Source organism: Lepisosteus platostomus, chromosome 21 (assembly GCF_059453375.1).
Source record: "Lepisosteus platostomus isolate fLepPlt1 chromosome 21, fLepPlt1.hap1, whole genome shotgun sequence".
Taxonomy (NCBI): Eukaryota; Metazoa; Chordata; class Actinopteri; order Semionotiformes; family Lepisosteidae; genus Lepisosteus; species Lepisosteus platostomus.
The window spans coordinates 13,739,166-13,766,141 of NC_142631.1; the positions used below are offsets into that span (position 1 = coordinate 13,739,166).

Below are 26,976 nucleotides of genomic sequence, written 5' to 3' on the forward strand. Positions count from 1 at the left end.
TAACAGAGATTTAGCAGTATTTCTAGGAAATACCACGAGGTCACTCAGCTCCAAAATGAGATGGATAATACTAGTTTAAAAAATGAAATCTGTTTGCTTGTCAAATTCTGTGAATGTTTCAATCTGTTTAGACAAAATGTAATAAACAACTGAAGTTTCTGAAGTCTTGAAAGAAACGAGCAAAAGCTACAAGAAATAATATTTACACAAAGGGTTTCAGGATGTGAAAAGACAAATGGGAAAGAGGCTGGGGGATGTTTCTGGACCAAGGTGAGGAGGAACAGCTGGCCAAAGGGAGGCAAGAAATTAAAATCACACAATAGAAGGGAATTTTAAATGAAAATCATCTTTGGACTGCTGCAATGTCATAGCTGTGCTGCCCTCAGTTATCACACTGTCAGCAAAAATAGTTTTATACTGCTTTAAGATGTTTTTATCAGCATATATCTGGGTCAGGAGGCATTGTACAGTACATCGTAGTTTAGCACCGATATCAAACAGCATGAATGTGTCAGGACCAATCTAAAGAATAAGCTTCTATTCCTACCTTATAATAAAGGGTCAACATACTAGTGAGTCATTACAGTCTGCAGTCCCCTGCTTTCACTGCCTAAATACGTGGGACCTCAAAAGAACATGTGGGCTTTCTTCTGTCTAGTAAAGATAGGGTCTAACATATTAAGATCCATCTCAGTTAATTAGTCCACTGATCTAATACACATTCCTTGTGAAAGAGGTATGGAATGTAAAAGAAGCTAACAGATATACAGTACAGTACTATAAGCAATTTTATTTTAAAGGTGAGATGGTGTACCATGACAATCCATCTTCTGAAGAGTTTGGTTACTCACGGTCTCATCATAGATGTTTTATTTTGTGTGGCACAAGGAGGAATACAAGTATTTTATCCTCTAGAAACAACTTCCAGAGTCTCTACAAATTGTATAAAATGTTCAGACCAGACTGCACCACAGCTTGGAAATTTCACATGTCTGAGCCACACATTGAAAGATCCCTCGAAAGTAGTTATGGTTTGACTGAATGATTGACCAGACATGAGAATGTGGCTGAATGCCTTGCTCTCCCTGCAGTAATGGGGCTGGGAGGTGCTTCATTCCTTTATAAAAGCCAGATAGTCAGAAACCTTTATAGTGCAGTAGGCACAAGATTTTGTCTTCACATTTGTAGTATTTCAAATATTTTGAAGCATGCATTATTCTCTGTTCTTAGATGTTACTCTCTTAGTTGCTGTGCATAGTTCTATAAGTGTTTCTAATAGTATAATAACAATTGTATCTAGTGCTTTTCATGGTACATCACTGTATAATAAAACAAACAAAAGAAATAGGTTTGCATAATTTAAAACGGTATGTCAGTATAAAAGTAAGTTTTAAGATTGGATATGAAAATGTTGACTGACTTGTAAGATTTGAGATTACTGGAAGATAAATTTCTACAGACATAGACCAACAGAAAAGAAAGCATGGTCTCCCGGTCTTTGCAGAATTGCTGAAGTAGTGAAAGAAGTCCAGAGTCCAAAGAGGACTAATAGTATATTGAGTTAACATTTCATTATTTTAAAATCCAGTGCATTTCAGTGCAAGGATACAAAACAGGTGAAATGAGCATTTTAGATTTAGATACATTGTGAGCATCTGAGTTTTGAACATTCTGCGACATGTTAAGAAATGTTTGATTCTTCAGTGAGCACTGCATTACATAAATCAAGCCTGGAAGAGACAAAATCGTTTATTAACTGGGAATGACATGTAGAAGTATATTCAATATTACAAAGATGAAAAAATTATAACCTTTATAATAGTGCAAAGATGACTTAGACAGGCTTAGGTCAATACTGACACCAAGATTCCTCACTGATAATTCAGTACTATCAACAGCAAAATAATGTCTGATGCATTTGCCAAGGTGATATTCAACCAGTCGACATTTCTTCAGTATTCGTCAGAGTTCAGATGTGTAATGTTTTGTTGCTTTCAGTTGTTTAATATGAATTATGCATTTAGCTTAGACCCTTTGATGTGTGAACCAAAGAGAGTCCCTAGTTTCATTCTGTCCAGGGCTTTGCCTGAACACTTACACTCCATCTTCCAGCCCCTTTGTTTGTTTTTAAAAGCTTAGATCAGTTTCAGTATTCCAAGACTTTCACCAAAGCAATGGCAACTAAAAACAAACAAGAACTGGATCTTAGTCCAGTCAAACCAATGAATGTTTATCCGTAAAAGGCAGAGTTAATCTTGATCATTAACTGCATTGCTGTTACAAGATGTTCCTACCACTGATTATTCCCCCTACCTAGCAGACTATACCTAGTATAGCTCTTCCTGTGATTTTCCTTAATCAACCTTTAAGTAAAGTTGATGTCTCTCATCAGCTCATGCTACTTAATAAAATGCAGTGTGCGGTCCTGAAATTTTGGATTTTCACATTTTAATTTGTACTTTGCCTTTTGTAGTGTTTGTGCATAAACTGTTGAAAATAATTAACGTCTTCCAGGCCAGATGGAGTTGAACAACAACAATTTAAACCATTGAATCATCAAGGAAAAAAGCCAAGTAAACATAAGGCTATTCAGATTGAAGCAATATGTGGATATTTTATGAATGAAAGGAACTGTAATATTGAATTGCAGACTACAATGTGTGGTGTAGTCTCGCCAAGCTTTACATTACTAACAGTGAGTGAATCGTTTTTATGGTCTTGGAAAGCTAAAGAGCCCAGGGCCTATATTTTACAACAGTCTGACTAAGTTTCACTTCCATGCTATAATTATAATATTATAATTATAATATAATTATATATTAAAAAGTGAGATTACAATTAGAATAATGTATGAGAGAATTAATGTGAGGCAAGTACTTCTAAATTGTATATTGTACAACTCTGCAGCTCATAATATTCAGTCTGGAGAAGATTTTAAGACTTTTCTCTTCAAACAATGGAAACCACAAGAGACCCTTCTTGCAAACTTACAATTTTACAAACTGATAATAGAAACACCTGAAGATTGAATGGTTAAATTTCAATTACATGCACTAATTTCACAGACATTTCATGAGTCCTTCATAGTACACAAACAAGATTTGTGGACCCAAGTGTTGTTTTGAACTTGATAAAACTTTCCGTCTAAGGCTATTTTTAGTTTCACGATTAATATATTCTCTCCCCAACACATGCAGTTGTTAACACTGCCACATCCTGTTATGTTATTTACCATTTATTGAGGCATCTTCTGCTTCACTGCATTATCTTCTTGGTGCAAGTCTTGCACCTAGTTATTATGCAAATCAGTGTTCATGTAAAGAATTTTATTGCCATTATGACGAAGATAGTGACAATGACAATGCTTAAAGATTATGATTTCCAGAACGCTATTTGCTAATAAGTTCGTAGACAGAGGATAATGGAAAGATGGTCGTAACTGCTTTTTTCTAGAAATATCACCGTAGTAAATCTAAAGAGTTACTGTGCAATTCCATGCATTGACTTTGCTAGTCCATAATCTTGATACTACACAGTGCTGATTTCACCCTTCTGTACTGCCCTTTAAATGTCTACCACATTAAAATAATATAAACCTCTAGAAGGTTATGATATTGGTGAAATACTTATTCCAGTAAGAGTACAAGCCTGCCATGTCATACATTTGTTCCTCTGGAAAAACACGTTCCCCAACATTGTATTTTATTCACATTTGACCATTGTACCTCCATCTTTTCATATTTTCTCTGTTCAAAAACACTTGGCTCCCATTTAAAACTACAGTAGTTAATGGTACAGACTGAGAAAAATCTGTAAATGTAAAATAGTTTTATTAATCACATGATCATTTCAACATGAAATGAATTGTGATAATGAGTAATTAGTGATGTCCTGCGTTATCTTACAACAGAACTCTAATTTGCATGTCATTAGTTTGGTTTGTGTTACAGAAGGTTATCACTTTGTACAAAAAAGTGTTGTCTATATGGGTTTATCATTTTTCCTTTAATATTAATCCAACAACGTCTCACCTTAATACAAGCCTGCACTCTATCAATCAGCCAGAACACAATTCTACTTTATGTCTGCCTTTATATTATGGTAGTCCTGCCTCCAAGATATCCCGATTACATTTCTGCTCACAGAAATCTTCAAATCCCTTTTCTTCTGACTGATCCCTTTTACCAACAGGGAGAAGAGTGCAAAAGATCTTGCAGAAACAGAGCTCCATGCACATTTTGATTTTGACGTTATCTGAGGGTAGCATAATGAGATGCATTGAAATGACAGCCGCCCATTATCTGATTGTTAGGAGCTCTAGAGGGATGTTACTAAATATTACACAACTATCTTGCTGCCACCATGTTATGGCAGGGTTTCTTTTCAAACATGGAGGCTTTTCTACCTTTGAAATTTAATATTTTTGCACGATACAGATCTACATTGAGATTTCAGGATGACAGTTAACAGAACATGTTTTGGATGTGAATGTTCTCCTTCATATTAATCATCATAGGTGATATAAGGTGCTAACATTGCCTAGTATTTGCAAAAGGCAAGGGAATTCTCTCATTAGTTTTAAGCAACACTTATTTCTTGCAATTAAATATGCATTTAAAAACTGAAACTGAATATGAATGAACTAAGCTTTCATAATTCACTAGAAAATCTTCATAATAATCAAAATTACCACAGCAGGAGATGCTTTACAATCTCTAAATCCCAAGGCACAAGACGTAATCATTTTGAAATGATTGCCTAACTGACACTACTGGGCTTCTTCTATACAACTCGCAAAGATACTTACAGTAGGTAGTGCAGTGACATACTGTATCTTTCCTAGTTTCCATCACTAAGATAAGCTCTGCCCCCCCTGCATTACTGAGATGTCCAGCATGGACCATTCCCTTACTCAGTCATGACCCTACACAGATGGACAGGTCTGGAAGCAGATCTGGGATCTGAACAGCAGAAACCGGACCAAAGAGCATTAAATGTGTTCCATATGTGCACCAAAAAATACCGTAATGCACCCAAATATCCTCCTCTACAAGGAAAGAAAAAAAAACTATTACCAAAAGTGGAACATGAAACTGGATTATGTTAATAGCTACGTTGTTAACAACTTTGGGGATCAGGGACTTGGTGTTTTGCTGAGCTGCGGAGAAGAATTACAGGAGACAGATTATTGGCACACACATTTGTCAGGCCTGCAGCTGATTTTCTATTCACAAGCCTGGCTGTGGGGCCTCTTCCAGAAGATGTGGGAGCAGGAGGCAAAAAAAAGGGCATGAAGGAAACAGCATAAACCCCTACTGTGCTCGTCAGCAAAGAATCTCAGGTGAAAGTCTGGCCTGCCTGCTCGGAGAATGCCAGATCACGCACGGCTTCAAAAATCGGGAACTTCTGCCGAAATTCAGATCCATTTTTGAAGAAAAAAAAAAAGTTCAGGGTTTGAAAATGGCAGTTTTGTTATGGAGCGCTGCCACTGCACAGGAAAATACAAGAAAGACCATTTACAAATGTCACAAAAGCACAGCAGAGAAGGAACAATAAACTGACGGTTTCCAAAATGTTTTTTTTTTTGCCTCTGTTCCACTTTCTCCGTAGCGCTCAGAAATACTTTTAATGTTGCTAAACTGTCCAGGGACAAACCATAGTGTGAGGATTTTGGATCTCTTTTGGTTACTTGAATTTGCTGTTGGAATACATGAGAGATATACAGATTGTTTAGAAGGAAAATACTTCCACTATAAGAAATTAAAAATGAGACATTTTCAACTTTAATTTTAGTAGGTGAATTGAATGGTCAGTTATTGCATTAGTTCAATCTTAAGGCATTCTTTTTCATGTATAGCTGGAGGATGACAAAACTGACTTTGCTTTTACTACTTCTTAATGATGCCCTACAATACATGACAAATAAATTGTTGCAATCTAAAATGTAAGTTTACGGAGTGTTTCAAAATCTATTGCTTATTTATGTGCAAAAGCATCTTAACGGAATCAAATGGCATATTGAATGATCTTTGCTTATTCCTCAAATAAGAAATTCAGAGCTAGTTAGTTCCTTCCTAATTAAGACATACAGTAATGCTAAAAACTGCAAGTAAAAAACTCTCATTCACTTTACACTAAATTCTTCCTTTAATTATTCTTCCATGTTCTAAACCATGGTTAGCAATTGACCGATTTATACAGCATGCATTGTTTAACAAATGTGAGTACTCGACTGTGTCAGTCGGAGTATATTGCTGTCTTTCCCTCTCTGTGTTTATCATAATCTGCATACTGTACAGTACATATCATAATTCTAAGTCTGTGCTACCAGAAAAACAATATGTATGAAATGCAACTCTGAAGGCAAGTGGAAAATGAACAGAACTGGAAACAAATGGTTCAAAAAAAGCTAAAAAGAAAAAAAAATGAATAAAGAAAAAAAAACAACAGTTGGTCATTGTGAAATACCAGAGATCCCTTGAAAGCAGTTTGGCTCCCCTCTGATGCTGTTCCGTCCAGTGCTGAAACAGGGATTTGGCTTGGCTTCCTTCTCCAGGCTTTAATCCGAAACCCGATACTAAATACTCCTCAGTGCCAAATACGGTATTTGCAGAAAACTATTTAGAGTAATGACACTTCAATTATCATTATTATTAATATTATTTCTTGAATACTACTGCGCTCTGCCTGGGGCAAGAAGCTCTTACAAGACATGAATCAGACTGATTTGTTTGAAGCAGGATAGCTTCAAAGGGAACTCGGACACGGTATACAGTTCTACCGCTTTTGTGGATACTGTACTGCACTGTTGAGCCCGTCATTCCCTGACCTCACTTTCTCTTCATCAATACCTGCTTTCCTATCTTTTCTCCCCTCCATCACCCAACTTTGGAGGCCATCTTTATTTTTTAATTAATACATTTTTCTTTCCTCTTATTTTTCCTTTATACTTTATACGCCCTCTGTGCCTTTTCTAATTTTGGTCCCATTAAGATAGGTGTCTAGAGGGCCCCATACTTGTTTAAATTGATTGATTTTACCTTCCAGACTATAAGTAATCTTTTCACACCAAATCTGTACAATAGCTTCATTGACCCTTTCTGTGTGGGGTGGCCCCATATTGTCCACCCACAATGCAAAAAGTAAAAAAATGTTCTTGTACTGGATTGATATTTTAAACTTAGATAGATCCCCCTAGATGCAACTAATAGTCATTAACGGGACTGATAATATATAACCAGGTGTCTGCTTATTCTCTCTACTGTAGCTGTCCAAAAGGACTGTATAAATGCTGGAAGAATACCTGCTTTGAAATATATGCACTTATTTTTCCCCAGAGTTTAAAAAAACCTAAGAGAAGGCCACAATAAGGGCCTCGAGAGGCCAGATGTCAATCCAAGCAAGATGATCACAGAAGGCTCCCTTAACACCTTGTGCAAACTAAAATCATCAAGAGCTGGGAGTTTAAGAAGTTCAGGACACATACTGTACCACATCATGTCATACAGCTGTTTGCTGGTTCCATCGGGGGAGACACATGAACCCTCCAAAAGTACTTGCTAATTCTATGCTGCCACAGTGAAATCATGGGAAAAACACAGTGAAGCACAGAGAAGCGTGGTGAGGTGTGATATAAAATCCACGGACACAACAGCAATGCAAAGAAAATACACGGACTAAGCCTGAGAAAACCGAGAATGCAGAAAACGTACCACGGCCAACGTGTCATTCGTCTTTACAGTCTGGTAATGCATTTTTGGTGAAAGAAGGATGGGATCATGGCATGAACCTCAGGGCAGATGAAATGACATCGAGGGACCTCAGGGAGGTTATTCAGACAAAGGCAAGACCCCAGACAGGAAGGCTGTTCTCCCAAAACTCACCTTTGTCCCATAGGGTTGTAGATCTCATCGCTCTGACAGCCACTGATGGTGATGGGGTCGAAGTACTGGAAGGAACGGAGGCCCACCCCAGATATAGCCACGTAGATGGACCGGAACTTCACCAATATGGCTTTCGTGTGGTAAAAGGGCAGACTGAGGTCGTGGGTGACAGGGATAACAAGGGGGTTGTTTCTGCAGCTCAGTCTCCAATCCCCTGTTGAGGAACACAGACGCACCGAGTATGTGCAGGTTACATTTTAAAATTTGTAGCTTTCTGGTTCATCAGCCCTTGAGGGAACGTGAAAAACTAGAATTAAAGTTTCCGGTCAAGAGGTATGTAAAAATTTGGTTCGTTTTAACTATTTTAACAGAGATTTTCTCTGTGTTTACAAATTGGCTGACATGATTTTTTTCTAAGCACTTAATCAGCATGCATTAAATGATAGAACTGAAGATAAAAACTTACCTAGGTGATGCCTGTCTTCTTTAGTGTCCACCAGAAGCACAGTAATATTGACTTGGTTTTGCTCAACATAGTCCGTGCCATCCGCAGCCAAGTGAATTATAACAGCAGCAGCTACCATTGGGTGAGAAAAGTACGCCTATGTGAAAGAGCATAATGAAACAAAATCAGGGACGTCGGCCTAAAGCAGGTGGTTTCTACAGGATACCACCTTCAGGGCTACATCTTAAAAGGAAAAGAAAAAAAACAGGTTGTATGTCTGTCTGTACTTCTAGTGGCATGTTCTACAAAGGCAAGAGGCAGGCAGTTTCACATCACAAGGACAATATACAGGGTCATCTGCTTTATTTTTTTAATGAAAATTATTATTGTTACTATATATTTTCACTGATTTACCCTCAAAAGCTCAGAAAACTTGGAAGATCTTGAAAAATCACTGCAAATCCATGGCCCACGCTTTCAGAAAATTTGTAAGTTATGGATATCTGAGAATAGCCAACCACCAGCAGTAACTTGGTATCACAGGTTGTCATGGGGACAATATCCCTTTAAGTTGATTTTAAGGCATCAGATCTCACTTAAACCCTTGAAAAATCTACCGTTACTAAGTGGAAGATGAGATTCTTTTCCTTTCCCCTGTACCTTTCAATTTTAAACATATTTCTTTAGTCTGAGATAACATGTTTCTTCTCATAGACCATTGAAAAATTAGTCATTGGTCGATTTTAAAAATACATTCTGTTGGGTTTTTTTTTACCGTTATTACTAAAAAGTTGCCCATCTTAGGCGGATAGTTATTTATATACAGAAGATTGGTTGGCTGATTGATTGATGAATTTATTGGTATGTTGCCAGAAAGCTGAAACAATACTACTCCGACGAGTCAAAGCCCTACATTGACTGTGCTCTTTCAATTATGATCTGTCACATGCTGGCTAGTGGCATGACCATAATGCTCAACATCCTCGTTTATTGGTTGAGCCACTTAAAAAGCCCTTACAGAGTTTGCAAGTCGTATTATGTGGATAACTTACACCAAGTAGTTTGGAGTTAGGGTTAGAGATGTTAACCCGTGTGGATACTGGTCACTCTGTGGACGCTCTTACCTTGAGCCAAAACTGTGGATTCCAGGAAGGCTGTTGGTGCTGTGCTTCCCGGCAAGGAAACCAAGCATATTGGGAAACTCCATCCGACAGGTCAAACACCTTTGACTGACAAGTCTGGAAAGACAACCCAAAGCACAAGGGCATTACATGGATGGCCTGAAAATATGGCACCATGACCACGATAAGACCTGAACATTTCTCAGCTAGAAGTCCAAGCCCTTTCACACGGACCCCAGTCACAAGCTGTTTTCTCTCCTACCGTCCGGTAAATGGTATCGAAGCATTCATTCAAAGACTAACAGATTACAGAACAGCTTCTAACTCCAGGCATTAAGACTGCTAAATAGCCAAGCTGCAGTTCCTTCAGCAAATCACCCGTAATGGGTACATGGACATACAGTTTTCATTGTATTCCGCATACTGCACTACTTGGACGGAATATATTGCACACACCCTGGACACATCGCATCTCTATTTATCTTAATCTCTGTCTGAGTTTATTTTATTCACATTTCTATTGCACTATTAAGTATTATGTAACTATTTTGTAACTTTCATTTTGTGATTTTTGCCCCCTCTCAGTGAGCTCGCAGAAAAGACATTTCATTACCAGCAACTACTGCTGCACGCTGTATTGTTGTGCATTTGATAAATAAACTTTGATTGATTGATTGAGACGGGGTTGTGTTTGACTCGCGGGGGGTATGTCTGCAGTAGGCCTGTTGCCAGGCTGAGGTGCTAGGGGCTGGGAGCTTGCTGTGTATTGTGGGAATGTGATGGGGATGGTGCCCTCCTGTGTGACAAGTGTACTGCAGTGATCCACATCTGTGCAGCAGATGGCAGACTGAGGTTTTCACGTCTCTCCCCAAGGATAGCACCTCAAACATCACCAAACAGCCGCAGAAAGCAAGGAATTTGTAGGAGGCTATCGCCCAAAGCATGTGCACTTTCAGGTTCAGCAGAAATGAGGGAAGCTCAGCTGATTGATGTGCGCAAAACACTTGGCTTTTGCTTTAAGAAGATGTAAATGGAAGAAGGCTGTTTGGATTCTCTGCAGTTGTGAGCTCAAGATTGTAGCTCTTTTCTAGAAAACAGGGAGTGAAAACATCCCGTCTTTGAATGAAACACAAATCTGTATGCTATGACTTTGTAAGTTCAATATCTAGGATCTGTTTTTCCATTTCCAATTCATAGGTTTTCGGGTATTGATCAGAAGCGGATTCTAATTGTAAAGAATTCTGTTTGTCAACAGTTTTGAAATTATTCAAAGACTGGGAAAAAATGGGAGCTTCATACTAGACACGTTTACTAGAACAGAAAAGATGTTCTGCATTCCTGATCCGGTGGCCTAACCTGCATGTTTGAAAACATTTTAAAAATATTTCTTATTCACCACTACAAAGAATGAATTAAAATCTGGAAGAATGCGCATCTGAAAAGGTGTTAGGTTTTATACTTTACACACCTACACCTGCTATTATTGTTTGCTCAAATAATAATATCAATGGAATAGCTGAGTGAGCCAAACTGTCTTTTCTTTTTCTTTGTTGTTAAGCCCATGTCACTCAATTAAAAAAAATGTTCAAAAATTGTTTGATCTTGAAACTGGTACAGTAGGTATCATTCTAGCTTCTTGTACGTTTACTTGAACAATATTCACACTGAAACAATAAGTCTCTTGAGACTTGCTTGGATGCCCTCAAAACGTATATTTATTTTATAATCACAAGCATCATTTTCCAAAATTATTCCACTTTTGAGGTTTGCGTACCTATAACTAAGATAATCCAAGGTTTTCATTTGACCATTTCTCCAGAAATGGAAACATGGTTCACTTTGTTTTCTGTAGAAATTCACTTTTTTTTTTAAAACTTTCCAGTCCATAATTGTGTTGTTTCATAATAAAATACACAATTGTTTCTGATTATGGTTTCTAGACTGAACATAAGCCACTGGGTTGATCTTGTTGAGTTTATTCGGGATGACAGAAATAATCTTAAATCAGCTGTGCTGCTAGAATCTTTAACTGATGACATTTCTTCATGTTCACTCTATGACAACAACATGTAGAATCCCCTCAGAGGCTTCCTACAATGACAGCTTTACCAACCCCCATCAGCTGGAGAGCACTGATATGAAGCACAGCAACCTGGTGAATGCTGACCTTTCACCTGGCTCATGAACCTCACAAGGTCATGTTGCTAATAGCCCCATTTTCAAGTCTACTAAACCACCAAGACAAACTTCAGTCTGCATGGATCAGGGAGCTCTGTCATTAACAAATCTTAGCCAGACCACAAGATTATTCCCTTTGTCTGGTGGTTCTGTACTCACTTGCTATAATTGTATTCTTATCTAGCAATGGACATTGATCTTTTCATGGAAAACTGAACTGTACAAGAAAACAATCACAAATTCTACTTTTCTAGTGTCTAAAAAGGACATGTTAAAAGATTGTAAGTGAATCTGAAACTATTTATGTCATGAAAATAGTTCATTCTTCATTTGGCAGTTTATTTTTATGAACAGTTCATGGAAAGAGTATTTTTACACTTCCATATAGAAAATCCAACTGTTTTCTTCAATCCTCCTAAAGTAAAGCCATATGGTAATTCCCTGTGTTATGTAATTCCAGCACGGGGTTGCTAGGGAAAACAGAATTGTGTGTTGATATGTTGCACATGGTGAGAGATTGTCCATTTATGCAGTGAAAGACTGGAAGTAAGAAGTTTGGGACCACTTTTTGATCTTGTCCAAGAAGTCTGTGAATCAAGCCATTTACCCGCAGCAAACAGATGTAAGCTCATTAGGGACCCCCGATTCCATCAATTTATTTCTTATTTTGTGTTTTGTTAAAAGCACATTTTAATCCTTACCTCAAAAGAAAGTTCAATCAAAACAAAGAAACTCACTGAGTGATTGTGAAATAGCACTTATGCATTTGGGTTTATAATTGCCTTTAGCTGACTTGAGTCTGTGGCACGAGAAGAAAGAAGAAAATTGAACGGGAAATCCGGCAAAAAACAAAAATCAAACAAACTATCTCAAACTGCAGTTCAGAACATATTAGGTCATTGTATATTCACTGTGTACTTCAAAACATCTCAGTAGTGCTACACTGCCAATCCTCGTAGTCCTCTCCGTGTTTGAATCAGGCATACCAGGCAAAATATCAACACTTACTAGGTTTGCACACATGTTGAAGTTGACAACCCACTGAGTACTCTACAAGGTTTATATTTCTTTACCGATACCCATATTTTAAAATATTAGTCTTAAGATACTAAGTACAGTAACAAAACTTTCCACTTGTACACTGTATATAATGTACAAATAATACTAAACAATTGTATAATGTCCAAAGCACTGAGGGGTTCTCCAAGATACTAAAAACCTTCACACACAAAAAAAACAGATTTCTGCTGCTTGCATTCTGATGTGTGGAAAAGTTGACTTGTGGTTGAATTTGAGTCTACATCAGAACATGTTTGGTCCATATTTCCTCCTAGGGTCTTATATATATATAAAAAAAACTCAAATGCATTTAGATCTTCAGAAATGTCTTAATAAAACACGAAGGTAACCTGATTAAACATGTAATACAGTAACATAATATACACATACATTAGTTAATTAATAAACGGATCCAACAGTAAATACCCTCAAGTGAATAAATATTTGAACCCTTAGATTTAGTAACAGTTCATAGCTCCTTGAGCAGCAATGACTTCAACTAGACGTTTCCCGTTACTGTCTCTTGCATTGGCCTATTATTCCATATAGAACGACTTCATGTTGGTGACATTTGAATGGGTTCCTTGTAGAGTATGAACAGCTTGCTTTTTTTGGTTCTACAGACATTCTTTTATAAATCTGTTGCATGTTTAGGATTGTTGTCTTGCTGCATTATCCACTTTCTCAACTTCAACTGACAAATTGATGTCCAGAACAGAATTGGAAGAATTTTCTGATACAACATCACGTTTGTGATTCTGTCAATGATGGTAAGCCATCTACTGTACAGTCCAAGACACCATACCATTCTCAAAACACAATACTCCCACCAAGATACTTAGCATTTGGGATGTTGTTCTTCAGTTTATCAGTAGCAGTGTTTGGCTTTCACCACACAACATATTTCTCATTGTAACCAAAAACGTTGACTCATGTGCCCAAAGACAATTCTTGCAGTTGTCTTGTTGATTGCCCACATGTTCTTTGATAAACGTGAGACAGGCAGCAATGCAGAGAGTAATGGTTTCTTCCTTGTTATCCTCCCATGAAAAACATTACCTCTTAGTCTTTTCCTGACTGGTGCATGAAAACTATGATATTAGCTGCAGCAAGAGTGGCCTACAGATCCTTAATGTGACTCTGGGTTTCTTGACTTCCAGGAGGGTATTTCAGTTTGCTCTTGGAGAGGTCTCATCAGGATGACCAGTCCTGGGAACTGTCACTGAGTTCTTGAATATTTGTTTCCATCTCTGTGGTTAATACCAAACCCAGAAAGTTTCTCCCCATAATTAAGGATAGGGTTGCCAAACTCTGTCCTTGTTTACTTATTATCCAATAATTTCACCACCTGATTCTAATTATCCATGTAATTGTGCTAAGTAACTAGGAGGTTACTTATTATTTTACATAGATTGATTCTTCATTATTAATTTTCTACTTCATAAACCACTGTGTCTTAATAAACACTTAATTGGTAAACTTTGATGGTTATTTAAGAAAGGAGGTTTCAATTAAACAAGGGAATCATGGTAAGACATTATAATTCCCATAATTATACTAAAGTTCCACTGAGTTTTTCTCTGTGCTATATACAGTAGTAAACATCCGACGATGAAGAATTAACGAATATTTACAAATCTTAACTTAACTTCTGCCCTCGGCACTTCATAGCCCATGGCTGGTGTTTCCACATTAAACTTTAAGTGGGTTCTCAGTCTCTGCATTTGGAATGTGTGAGATTAGTCAGTATAGCTATACTGTATTGCAGTCAAAGATAAAAGCATCCTTACTGGCTTAGGAGACTACTCTGAGAAGACATTTTGAGTGGGATTTTATGACATAATTGAACATGGGCAGAGTGGTGGCACTGTGGCTAAGGATCTGTGCCTGTGGCCGGAAGGTTGCCGGTTCAAATCCCGTGGCCGGCAGAGGAATCCTACTCTGTTGGATCCCTGAGCAAGGCCTTTAACCCCAACTGTTCCAGGGGCGCTGTACAATGGCTGACCCTGCGCTCTGACCCTAAGCTTCTCTCTCTGTGTGTGTGTCTGTGCCTCATGGAGAGCAAGCTGGGGTATGCGAAAAGACGAATTCCTAATGCAAGAAATTGTATATGGCTAATAAAGTGATCTTATATATAGTAGGTATTGTACAGTGAGCTAATATGTCTGAACTGGAGTTTAGGATTATTTGCATTTAATATTTTGTTTTCACCAGATGTCCCCTTTAATTAAGTTTACTCTTCGGTTATCTCGGATGAGTGTAAATTTGTTGTTCAAACACACGGAAAAGCTGGGAAGCAAACAGTAATGGAAATTGCCCATTACTAGAAGCTGCAAGTGGTATATTTAAACAAGGGATGGAGGCAAGAGAGAAATATAAAATTGGTCAGATAAGAAATGTTTAATTTTAACTTCTAAAATATACTTTGTATTCATGAAATTCCAGTAGTTAAATAATCCATAGGCTCAAGCTTTTTTAGTGTTTTTGTTTGCCATCGAAGACAGACGGATAAAAGCAGATGGATCTAAGTTCTAAAGTTCCATTTCATCCACTTAAATGCTTTCAAGCAGTTTTCAATGTCCTACCCTTTTCTTGAGCCGTTCCCAAAGATGTGTCAGGGCTACCACCAATACCGTTGAATAACAAGAATTTAAAGCTATAAAATGTGCGATAACTTGGTGCCAGCACGGTGAGATATTCTGTAAAAAACTCTCATTGAAAAGTATTTAATTAAGAATTAATGACAATTAATAAGATGCACACATTCACACCTGCTGACACAGACACACACTGAAACCATTTAATCTATTCCTTTTCAGAGCCCAGTTGGATCAGAAATAAAAGAGAATGCATGCTACATGCTGTCATTGGTTTGTATCAAAGAAGTAATGCATATTCCAATCTAAATATTATTTTGATCTTACACTACAGGCAGCATGGTACTAGCTGTGACTGTCAGTTTCATGTTGTTTACTAATAAGGACAGATTGAGCTATATAAGGAATTACAGTGCAGGTACTGTATCAAAATGTGCCTTATGCAAACAGACGTCTGGTTATTTTGTTTCTTCAAGCAAAAGGCTCATTTCTAGCAGAAGACTCAGGGAAGGATAACAACTAAGCACACATACTGTCCTTTAGCACACCACACAACTCACACAGGAACACACTCAGATCAAAACCAGTTTAGGAATGCAACCATAAGCTACTGTTAACTCAGAACCAGACCAGAGACGCTCTCCAAGCACATAGATTTGCCATTGCAGAGCTACTGTACTAACCACTGGCGCAACCTAACAAGCAGTGGAACAGATCAGCAGCATCACAAGTAGCAGCAAAATCAGCTCCATGCGTCTCCTCACCACAGGTGGACAGGCTGTCTACTTCACAGGAGCCAAGCCTTCTGAAAAGCAGGGGTCCCTTTGTAACCCATCAAAATGCAAATGTTCAGGAAAAACAAAAATGGGGGAAAATAACTAATGATATTAGCATAATACTCTACTCACCCAGCAGGGGAGGATGGTCTCCTCAAAATTAAAGAAGAATGTTTATTCTTCAGACAAGGAGACTGAACAAAAGACACTTCTTTCTGTGTAGCAGACTTAACATTTGCCCGAGCTGCTTACTTAGTATCCCCAAGAGCATAGTTTAGATCCAGGAATTAACTTGTGATTTTAGAGCATGGTAACCTGCCCTGTCCAGGTAGGAAGATTAATAGAAACGGAGAGATAATGTACTTCTACATGCTGGGACGACTCACGCACGATATTTCCATTTCACTCCACAAAAGCCTATTCTGTAAATTAAAACAATGGAAGTTGTTTGAAAGGTTTTTTTTTTTATCAGATCCCTGAAGCAACTAAGACTTTTGAACAACATCATTCATCACAAAACAAGCATCTGGTTTAGGGAGTAATTTAGCCCGGAATACAATTTTTTTAATAGAATAAGATACAAGTTCCCCTTTTCTCTTCACTGTATATGTGCTTCTGTTATAGGGAAAGTTCTATTATCTATGTATGTAGACAGTAAGGAACATTGTATGTATTGTTGTACATAACTGGTTATCTTCTTGTTTTGGTTATGTTTCTTGTCACCTGGTATGTGAATGTATTACCAAGCTGGGCTGGAGAATAAAACATGTCCTATGTGATATTTAATGTTTCCCCAACAAGAAGGGGTGTGAAATTGATAACATTTATAATTTCCTTGCATACCAAAGTGGTGTCAGGGCCTGATACAATATTGATTTGATTTTGTCATTTTAACCTCCTTTCTTAAATTACTCACACACACACAATCTTTAACAGTACACTTTTTAGACAATAAAAATAAAAAGACAAGCAAAATTCATAAGAATAAAAGCAATTACACCAATTCACAAATTTATGTAAAAACCAACACTCTCTCCTCATTTATGTGTGGATACTTGGTAGATCTGTAGCTAGAGACACAGATATCTTGTTCAGTGTTTCAGTTCAGTAGTTTGTGTGAGGTTCTGTTTTGTCCTGCATGTACCAAAGCATACTCGGTAGTTTGATTAAATCTTAATAAATGTGATGTAAAGACTGTATGGAGTCTTAATGCCTCCATATGCAAGACGGCAAAAAAGAAGTACTGTATTTGAAGTTTGTTCATTGCAGCTCAACTGGCTGAGGGAGTAGCAGCCTGTTCACAGGGATGAAGCTCACAGAACTCCAAAGACAGTTGGTTAGGAGTGTGAGAAATATGTGGAGGTTCTCATAAAGAAAAATATATTTATAACAGGAGGGTATACAGGAGAGTGCAGTGGGCAAGACTGGAATTTGATCATATCTCAAACTTCTGTTCATGTCCACTGATATTAGGCATGAAAGGAGTATTGAAACAGTGGCATTTTGATACAAATCAATTTAGGAAATGCAAAAGAATATCTGTGAATCAATAACAACATTTCAATGAATGATACACTGACACATAAATGTGCTACTGTATGTTTTATACTTGTTTTAAGAAGCGAATCAACTTTTTTTGGAAGCTTCTGCAATTTGAAATCAACATACTTTAAACATATTGTATCACATGTTGCTCTAAGTGATTGTAGGCCGCTGAAAATTAAAAAAAAAGGCTGCAGTGTGTAGTAATAGTTAGAGACCTGGTGTAAAACCCCAGGTGGGAATCTGCTTTTGTAGTACTGAGAAAATACCTTTAAATCAGATTGCTGCCCTGCTTTATACTGTATGGGTCTCCAGGTCATCACTGTAAATTAGAATTATTTTCTCAATTGACCTAACCACTAAAATAAAGGAATACAAAATTAAGGACAAAGGGTTCCAGGAATACAGCATTTGTGAAAAATCAGCGATCAAAAAATGAACCTGGCAGCCTTGAGCATTCTCATCATCTCACGCAGGGCTGAAGCAATGCCTTCATCCCTAGACACTGTTCAATCATGATGGATAACACATTGAATGAGTGTTAAAATAACATTCAAACATAACCACAACTGAATGTCTTGCTAGGTTTAACACAAAAGTAAGCCAGTAAAACAAATCATGCTAAATAAATCTTTAAGAACCACAACCTGTCATCAAAACATGCATTGACATGGAAGACGGCAGGAATGATGTTGTAAATCACAACCTTGTAGATGCCTTGCGATGTGCTTTGATATGTTCTCCAAATCGGAGTATTTTACTTGTAAAGTAATTTGCTTTTTCTTCTCGAGGCAGTTTTCCCATTTTTAATGGGAAGGTAATGCTATGTTTTAAAGTGATCCCTAGGAAAGTCTACTTCAGGCACAAATACTGTACATTATCAGCAGTAGAAATCTTTATTTTAAATTTGTTTTAATTTCTCAATGGAAAACCGCCCTTGGACTGCAACTTTGAGAATCAGAGGGAGGAGCTTTCGGTCTCTAAAGTGACTGCAGTCTGTTTTGAATTCCATTTAATGTAAAATAAAATAAAGTGCAATTTCTTCTGAGGCTTGTTGCACATTTCGTAAATTAATTGGTCTAATTATTTCATTGGACAAAATTAAAATCCTTCAGATTTCATTGAGGAGAGCTTCAGGAGAATTGCTTCTTGAATCAACTACATATTTCAACAAAGACCTTAAAACATATCACATTTCCAATTAAGGTGATAATTTGTCAATTAGGTTGCAGCACTTGGAAACTGGAACAAATCTTAAAGATCCTGCTGCCTTTGAGATTTGCATTTTGGCTCACTTGAGTTCAACATGTTTCTTACCAGCTGTTTTCTTTTTCTGGCAAGAAAGCCATGGTTTGCAGCTAACTTCACAGTATTAGATCTCTTTATACAGTATGTTCATATTTTGCGCCAAGCAGCTGCAATCATATTTAGTCATGGTCCGAGTTGGTGAATGAAGGTCACCATAGTTGTTCAATAACAAGTCACATAATGACTTTTTCCTTATTTATTATTAATTGCTCTTCAGATTCCCTTAACCTGGGCAAAATATTGCATTTGTTTTTTCCTTTCTTAACCTACTAAAATAACCAGGGATGGTTTGATAGATGATGTCCTTGCCTTGTGCAGAGCTGTATAAACCTAATATATACAGCCGAAGCCATGCCTTTGTATAATTATTTCTGCAGGCCATGCCAGCTACTGATAACTAGGGAAAGTTCCTCATGGTTCTATTTTTGGTCTCTTCATTTTATGTCCTGTAATGATGATTGATGATATCATGGTCTCTTAGGCATCTGATTCAATTTCTATCATTCATTAATTGATCAGGGGCATCCCGGACTGATTTTGCCTCATGAAATTGCTAGTTTTCTTAGAACTCTATACATTATATACAATGTACTCCTCCGTATAAATTAAATAAGAAATCAAAAACACAGAAATAACATTAAAATATCTACATGATTGGAGCTAAACAACTCTGAAATAAGTATTATATGATGCTTAGAAAATACTGTATGAAACTACAGATTGGAAAATTCTGTAAATGCTGTACAGACATGTGGCAGACATGTTGGTTGCCATGGCTTCTAATTCATCACTGCATATGTTAAGCATTATTTTAATTTCTTGCAAATAATATTTTCAAACACCTGTCTAGGAGTGGTTTATGACTACAATTTTTTTTTAAAGCTCAAAGAGTTTTAAAATGAGCCATGTTTTTTTCTGGGAGATCCATTTTTCTATGTGTATTTGTATTCTTAAAACATATGATTAATCCATGGAATTTATTTTATTGTTGTTCATTTTAAAACCTGGAATTAGCCCGTGGCAGGCAGGTTAGCATAAAATTAATAATTGTCAGGGCCTGATGATATTTGTCCTGTACTATTCCAGAAGATTGGAGAAATGTAATTGATTTAATTACCACCAAAACAAACCACAAAACTGGACCAGGAAACTACAGACCAAACAGTCCTACTTCTGATTCTGGTATGTTATACTATAAAGTTAAATAAGAAAAAGACTTGCAAAACAAGGGACAGCCAACACATTAATAAAGGTGAAGTGTTTAACTTCATTAAATGAGCAAAAAGTATAGCTGGTGACATTAGAATACAATATATACAGTATATGCCACCTTTCAATTTCAGAAAGCTTTTGATAAGATCACATAAAAGGTTAATTTTAAAAATAAAAATCACTGGACTCCAAGGTAATGTACAGTATATGGATCATAAACTGATTAAAACCTGGAAGTTATTTAAGGCAGAGTAGCCTCTAATCAGGAATTTATAAACAATGAGGTACCACAGGGATCTGTTTTAGGTCCATTCCTCTAACTGATCTACTGTATACAGTACCAATAATTTAAAGTAGATTCTGACTGTGAAACGAATGAAATTCACAGATGCTACAAAACAGCAGGAGGGGTAAACACATAAAACAGCAACAAATGTATTACAAAAAAAATAAAATAATGTTTTGGGCAGATTCTTGAATATTAAATTGCCATAATAAAGTGCAACATTGCCTCAACCCCTTCTAGGGCAAGCAGACTGAAATAAAAAGCAGGATGTACAGTACTGTATACAGTATATTGTATGAGTAATACTGAACTACAGGAATCTACACATGAGAGGGGCCTGGGTAACAGAAGTTTTAGTTTTACAGCAAAAAAAAATAAAATGAAGGCTTTACAATGCACTAATACAGCAATTTAGGATTAAATATAGTGTATTTATTACTATTTATTCACCATATCATGAAAAGGATATTTTAGCCTCAGAAGAACTATGCTGCTTGAAGGAAATATTTGCATAGTTTTAAATGCTGATAAAAACAAACAGACGAGCAGAAAATCGAATTCAGTGAGCTACAAATTCTAAAAACTTTGTAGACATGAAGAAATCACAGCAGAATACAGTGTTCTTCTGAAAGAAGATAATTACAAAAAGGCCCTCCTCAGAACTGAGTAGAGACACCAATGTACACGCATTCTCTCAATTTTCAAACACTGGCATTTCTGAATGCCTTTATACTGTACCTTAAACCCAGACATGAGCAGCCTCCTATGTTACCGTAAATGTTGCGACATACCAGGCACAAATATATTTAAATCTTAACACAGAATGCAAATTCCACAAAATGACTGTTCAGATGACAATCATTAGGCCCCAGGTCAGTCTAAATAAAGACTTTCCTACCACAAAGGTGTACAACAGTACCCGCTTCATAAAATATGAAGAAAAGCAAAATAAGTCTAATCTCTACATCTTAGACGTTAACAGTAACCCCATGCTAGCATAACACTAAATTATTTTTTCACCTCACAATCTGCAAAAACTCAAAAGTGAAAGAAAAATGGTCTGAAATCTTAAGAAACGGGTTTTGGACAATGCTTGGCTGCAATTAATACGGTAAACGTTCGCACAATTAAGTGTGAAAGTGTTTGTAAAAAGAACAGAAACCCAGAAAATCTCATTTAGTGACCAATAAAACCTTCATTGGCTCATCTGTAAATCAATGAAGTACATCTAAGAGAGAGATTCCAGCTCTTTGCTTCATGTAACAAAGCTCTGCAGACCCTGTCAGGCTTCAGAGTCAGTGCTGTGTTGCATTAGGAATGAAGCTAATGTGTAGCTTTCTAATGAAACACAGTATCACTCTAAGGACCTTCTTCAGGCATGTTATCCTAAAGCATGGATTATGTGGTCTAACAGAGGGAGCAGGCCGGATTAAAGGAAGTGTGGCAAAAGATTATCTACTGGATTGTTACCTTTGAATGGGCTAAACAAGGTAAGTGCAAACACTTGCGCTTAGATTTTCTTTTTGATTCAGACAGAACAGAATAAAACGCAGTTGTCATCAGAGAGGAATTGGTTTAAAAGCCAGGGCAGGATAAAGCTCAGCAGCACATCCTGTTTAAACAACACATTATAAATGATGAAGTGTTTCGGAAGGACTCCTATCCTGCTGTTTTGGATGATTGTGAAAAAGAGCATTCTTAGTGTGAATGTGTGGTGTGTTGCGATTCGAAGCCGACTCAGGATTTATAGATACAGCTTGGCGTGCGATATGACCTCGTCTATAATGTATTCTCTTTTAATGATCTACTTTTATAGGCACTCCATTTTGTAAGGGTGCCCCCATTATTGGCACTCCAAAAAGGAGGCAGAATTAATACAATTAATGGTTATGAAAAAAATGCTGGGGGCTCTTCACCATAGAGCATATTATGATATTATATGAAAATTGTGGTCTGTTGCCCTAACAGATGGATTGCACTGAACTTTTTAAGCATGCCATGGTCTAAAAATTATTACTACCACTGATTTCTTTTATTTGTTCTTATTTTTTTTATTATTTGAAACCCCCAAAATCTTTGATTCCTTCAGCTTTCATCACAGATGACATACTGATAACAGAAATATTTAAAAAGACACACAAATCTAAACACATAAGCATTAGATTTAATAAATCGGCACTCCATTGGACCTGTTCAATCAGTTACAATAGTACTGAGGTCATGAAAATCGACACTTTATTGAGATTTTGGAAAACTATTTTAAGACGGAGAAAGACCAAGACATTGTGAATCTGTACAACATGCAAATTATATTAAAAATAATTTGGAATCCAGTTAATTGTTGCTTGTCAACAGTTTTTTTATAAAGCTTAAAGAGAGTGGAAACAGTGCTGGAGAGGTGACAATGAAGCTTCGGAAAAGGTGGGAAGAGCAAAATTTAATGTTGGAGACTGAAGGAGTACGTTACAGAAAGAAAAAACATTTGATGACTTTTTTTAGTCTGAAGAGGTGGTTTACTGCCTTAGTAGAAACATACAGTAAAAATACTAGCCTAGAAGATTGCAAACTTCCTATTGTGTAATACCACTGGAGCAATTTTTCACTTAAGGTTCATCTGGGAGCATGAAAGAATACCAGTTTCTCATGTTCAAAAACCCTCCGTACCTCATTCGCTGCTGAATTCAAAAATGTTTTTAAGTTAATTACAAGCAAATTACCTGAAGCACTCACTACTAAAACACTGTAATCGGGGAGCCTGCAATTTACTATTGAGATGTAATTCAGACCATCTGGTAATTACATTCATCTAGAACACTGGCAAGCCGCTCTGCAAACACACGTTTGTTTGTAAGTGCCACTTAAGATAAAAGTAAACACAGTAAAATGCCAATCGACTTGTTGTGCCGGAGAACACAGCTAATAGGACTGTGGCTTCTGGCCTCCCGCATTGCCTTGCTTGGCGACTGAATTGGCGCATCATGGAGAGCAACGCACAAAGCAGATCTTTTCAAAATCAGCCGCCTTCAGGCTCTGTGTCTCATGCTCCAGAATCCGTGAGAAGCCTTCATTTGGCACATGACTGAGAAATGTTTAATGCTGGTTCAAAATGCACAATCAGGCTATTGGTTCCATTGAAATGCTACAAATGAGCCAACCTACGTAACAAGGCTCCTATAATTATCTTTCTAAATCATTAAATAATAATAATTGCCTCACTTGTTAATCTGCTTTACCACAGCATTTTCTGCTTCAGATGAAGACCAAGCCAGATTGAAGTCAGGTCAGAAACTACAGTAAAAGTTTCTTGGAAGCAAGTATTTCCAAAGCTTTTCTTCTCCATAATGCTTCCACAGCTCCTGACTTGCAGAATAAACCACCCCCCCTTATCACTTCAACCCAGACATTTGGGTTTGTTTCTATCATTCTGATAATACTTTAAAAACTTTAAGAAATCAGACGGATTGCGATCACTGAAGAAAAACCGTGTCTTTTTAGTTCCGTTCTCTTCATGAATATGGGTACTGATGAGGTTCTAATAACACTCCAGAAAAAAAAAAACAATGCCAATTCTAAATATTTGATGGTAGAGTGCCTAGCTGGAGAAGACAGATTATGACTATTTAAAACTATATTGTGATCTGAGGACATTCCCTTCCATTACTAGCCTGTTTGACTTTGTACAGTATGTCCTGTGGATACAGAAAAGCCAAACGTTAGGAGCAAGCAAGCTTATTTCTGCCAGTTAATACTACAGTGCTAGCGGGTAGAACTGAGAGATCAACATTGCTCTGGAAAACGTTTTTAATTGGCAACAGTTTAAATATTTGTTTATTTATGTTCTTTAATACATTAAACAAACAGCTGTTTGTACTTTTTAAAAGTTAAAATAAATGAGAAATCCATTTAGCTAGAAGCCTTACCATCTGTAAGACATTTGTGGCATATTTGTGAAGCCAAATTTCACTCCTCACGCGTCACTAGGCTCCCTGGCCCAAGTGCTGCAGCCTGACACATCTGGTAGCACCTTTCTAAGCCTTTAGATGGTTGAAATTGTTTGTCACACCTTGCAGCCAGAGCTTCTGTTATGTAACTCTGGTCTTTCTGTAAGGTAGGGAGGAGGAAGAGACAGCCTCCAAACTGAGCTCCCTGAGAATGTGATGCTAAGGTTTTGCACAGATCCCACTTAACCTTTGTAATCTAGTACAAACATTGTCTTTAGTAGTACCTTCCTGAGATCTGCCAATTTGAGAAAATCTGCAGGTCAGACCAGGTACTGTGGCTTTTTTTCTTTCTTGTGATAGGAATAAAAGCAGGAAGGGGTTACTCTATCCCGTATGAACGTCACGACAAGAGTCCGTTAAAGTAACCGATTGATACAAAACTTCAAATCCTCTTAAACAAACAATGCACGTCTCAAGAAAAAAAAAATCACATTTCTTAAAATTGTTCAACGAAACTAAAAATATTTTTACATTGGCAAATGCCCGGAGTTGTTGTTTTTTTTTTCTTTTTTGGGGGTTCTTCATGTTTTCCAAAAAAGTCGAAGAGAAAAAGTTCCCTGCCAGTTGCATGTGGCACCTGTTATTAATATCTTAACAAGGCACCTGACCCACAACCAGCTGTTTCCCCACAACAGCAAAGGTACACAAATCAGAAACAATCACAGCAAAACTTTATTTAATGTAATTCTTCCACTTCAATGTTCCTTAGGAGTAACGTCATAGACTGGTAGGTCAACGAGGACAAAACTTTTATTGAATAATGCTAAAAAAAAAAAAAACTTTTTTTTGGACTTTAAAAAATGGTTACTGTATCGGTCTTTGTTTGTGAGACCCATTGCTACTGGGACTGGTGACAAAAGAGTTGGTGATTGTTTCCATGTTTTCACCAGCATAACTTATTTTGCAATGCACTTTGCCTGCCAGTAACTCCTTCAATGGCCAAAATCTCTGAAATGACACTCTTTAGGATAATTTAGTTTGCAATGGACTTCCAAATAAAGTGTCTGCATATCCTTTTTATTTAAAGCTGCAGCAGGCATCATGTGCTAATAATTATTTGCAATTTGTAAGGAGGTGCTTACATGGTTATCTGCTCTGTCTGCGATTACTACCATGACATATATATTCAGCTGTTGTAGTGGTGACTTAAAGTCCCTAGATGACACAACTACTGTAATCTACAACCAAACTATGCAGTATGTAATCTTGATATCAAGCCTTTTAAATTAATTATTGCAGCTGAATTACTTTATTTATACTTCAAAGAATGAAAAGGAATGTGCCATTTGCGACTCATTCATTACTACATTTTAATGCTTCTTTTTCTAAGTATGTTTACCTTCAGCTTAGAAATATTTTTCTTTCTTTACCTACTCAGTTAGTTTGTACGGGGCTTTTAGCCTGTCCACTGCCACTAGCACATCAAAGTCAATTTGGGAATCCTGTTCACATAACTGACCCTGTGTACATTAGCTCTTAGTCTTCCTGTAATGCCACTGAGTCACATTTAGTCTTCCTCTCCTTCTTCAAAAGTTATTTTTAAATTGGAAAACCATTCACATCTTAGTTAATATCCTGAAAGTGTGGTTTTTAAAACTGAAATTGTAAAAATGTGATCTCAGAACCACCTCCTACACTGTTTCTTAACCTGAAATTAAAAGCAATAAATCAACACCTACTGAACTATAATTTAGTCCTTGAAAAAGTGTGTGATTTACATCCTGTTTCATAAAGTTTAATATCCTCTTCATTATAATGACGTTATACACAAATACGTTCCACTGTATATATAATGTTAATTATATACTGTATGTGTAGTTTCAGGTAATATATAGTCTTTGTTTTGTTGTTGTAAAGTGTATAATCAGATGAGACTCAACTTTACAGAAACAGGACTGGGTCCTTTCTACTTAAATGTGTTCTCTTTACAGATTATAGAATTTCAATAGACACTGAACATTTGTTATCTGAAGTGCTTCCTACCATGTAAGCCTTTAATACAAATGCACAATTCCACCGACTGATATGTAGGGTATCTTTTACCAAAACCTTTGCAAACACACAGATTTACAATCATTGAGAGTAACAGAACCAATCTGAACTACTTAGGAGCTCCACTGACAGTGCTGTCTGGTATCCCTGTGTTTAGTCATTAATTATATCAATATTCTATCTGTATTTAAACTAAAGAGTACAATTTCCTTCTGCCGAAGTTAAGAAACTGTGTGTTTTTAATAAAAACAGCACAAGTATGCCCTTCTGGAACGGCTGTACAGCCAATTAGTACATTAAAATGCAGAAAGATTGATTTGTTGGGGCTGAACTGCCAAAATCATCCACATAACTTATCCTGTCTTAATGCTTTCTTTTAGCCCTCTAAATCAATGCACTTCAGAGAAAAAGGCCTTTGAAGAAAAATTAATGGAAAGGCAATTGACAGCTAAAACTGCTATAAAGATATAATTTTTCAAGCCTTTTAAAAATACGCAATGCTGCTAACCAGTTTTTTTTTTTAAACTGGTCTTCAAAAAACCCTCTGATTACCCTTCAAGTTCTCTGTCAAATACC

At 36.9% G+C, this 26,976-nt stretch overlaps 1 protein-coding gene across 1 annotated transcript in view; it reads right to left on the reverse strand.

The window, feature by feature from the left end:
* LOC148644055 (pappalysin-1-like) overlaps nucleotides 1-26,976 on the reverse strand; it is a 212,110-nt gene that overhangs the window by 80,996 nt on the left and 104,138 nt on the right. The window contains exons 11-13 of the mRNA XM_088614558.1: nucleotides 9,453-9,566; nucleotides 8,350-8,485; nucleotides 7,884-8,097 (exon numbers count right to left, since the gene is read on the reverse strand). Of these exons, the coding sequence (XP_088470684.1) occupies nucleotides 7,884-8,097; nucleotides 8,350-8,485; nucleotides 9,453-9,566 (464 nt within the window). The remainder of the gene's footprint in view (nucleotides 1-7,883; nucleotides 8,098-8,349; nucleotides 8,486-9,452; nucleotides 9,567-26,976) is intronic.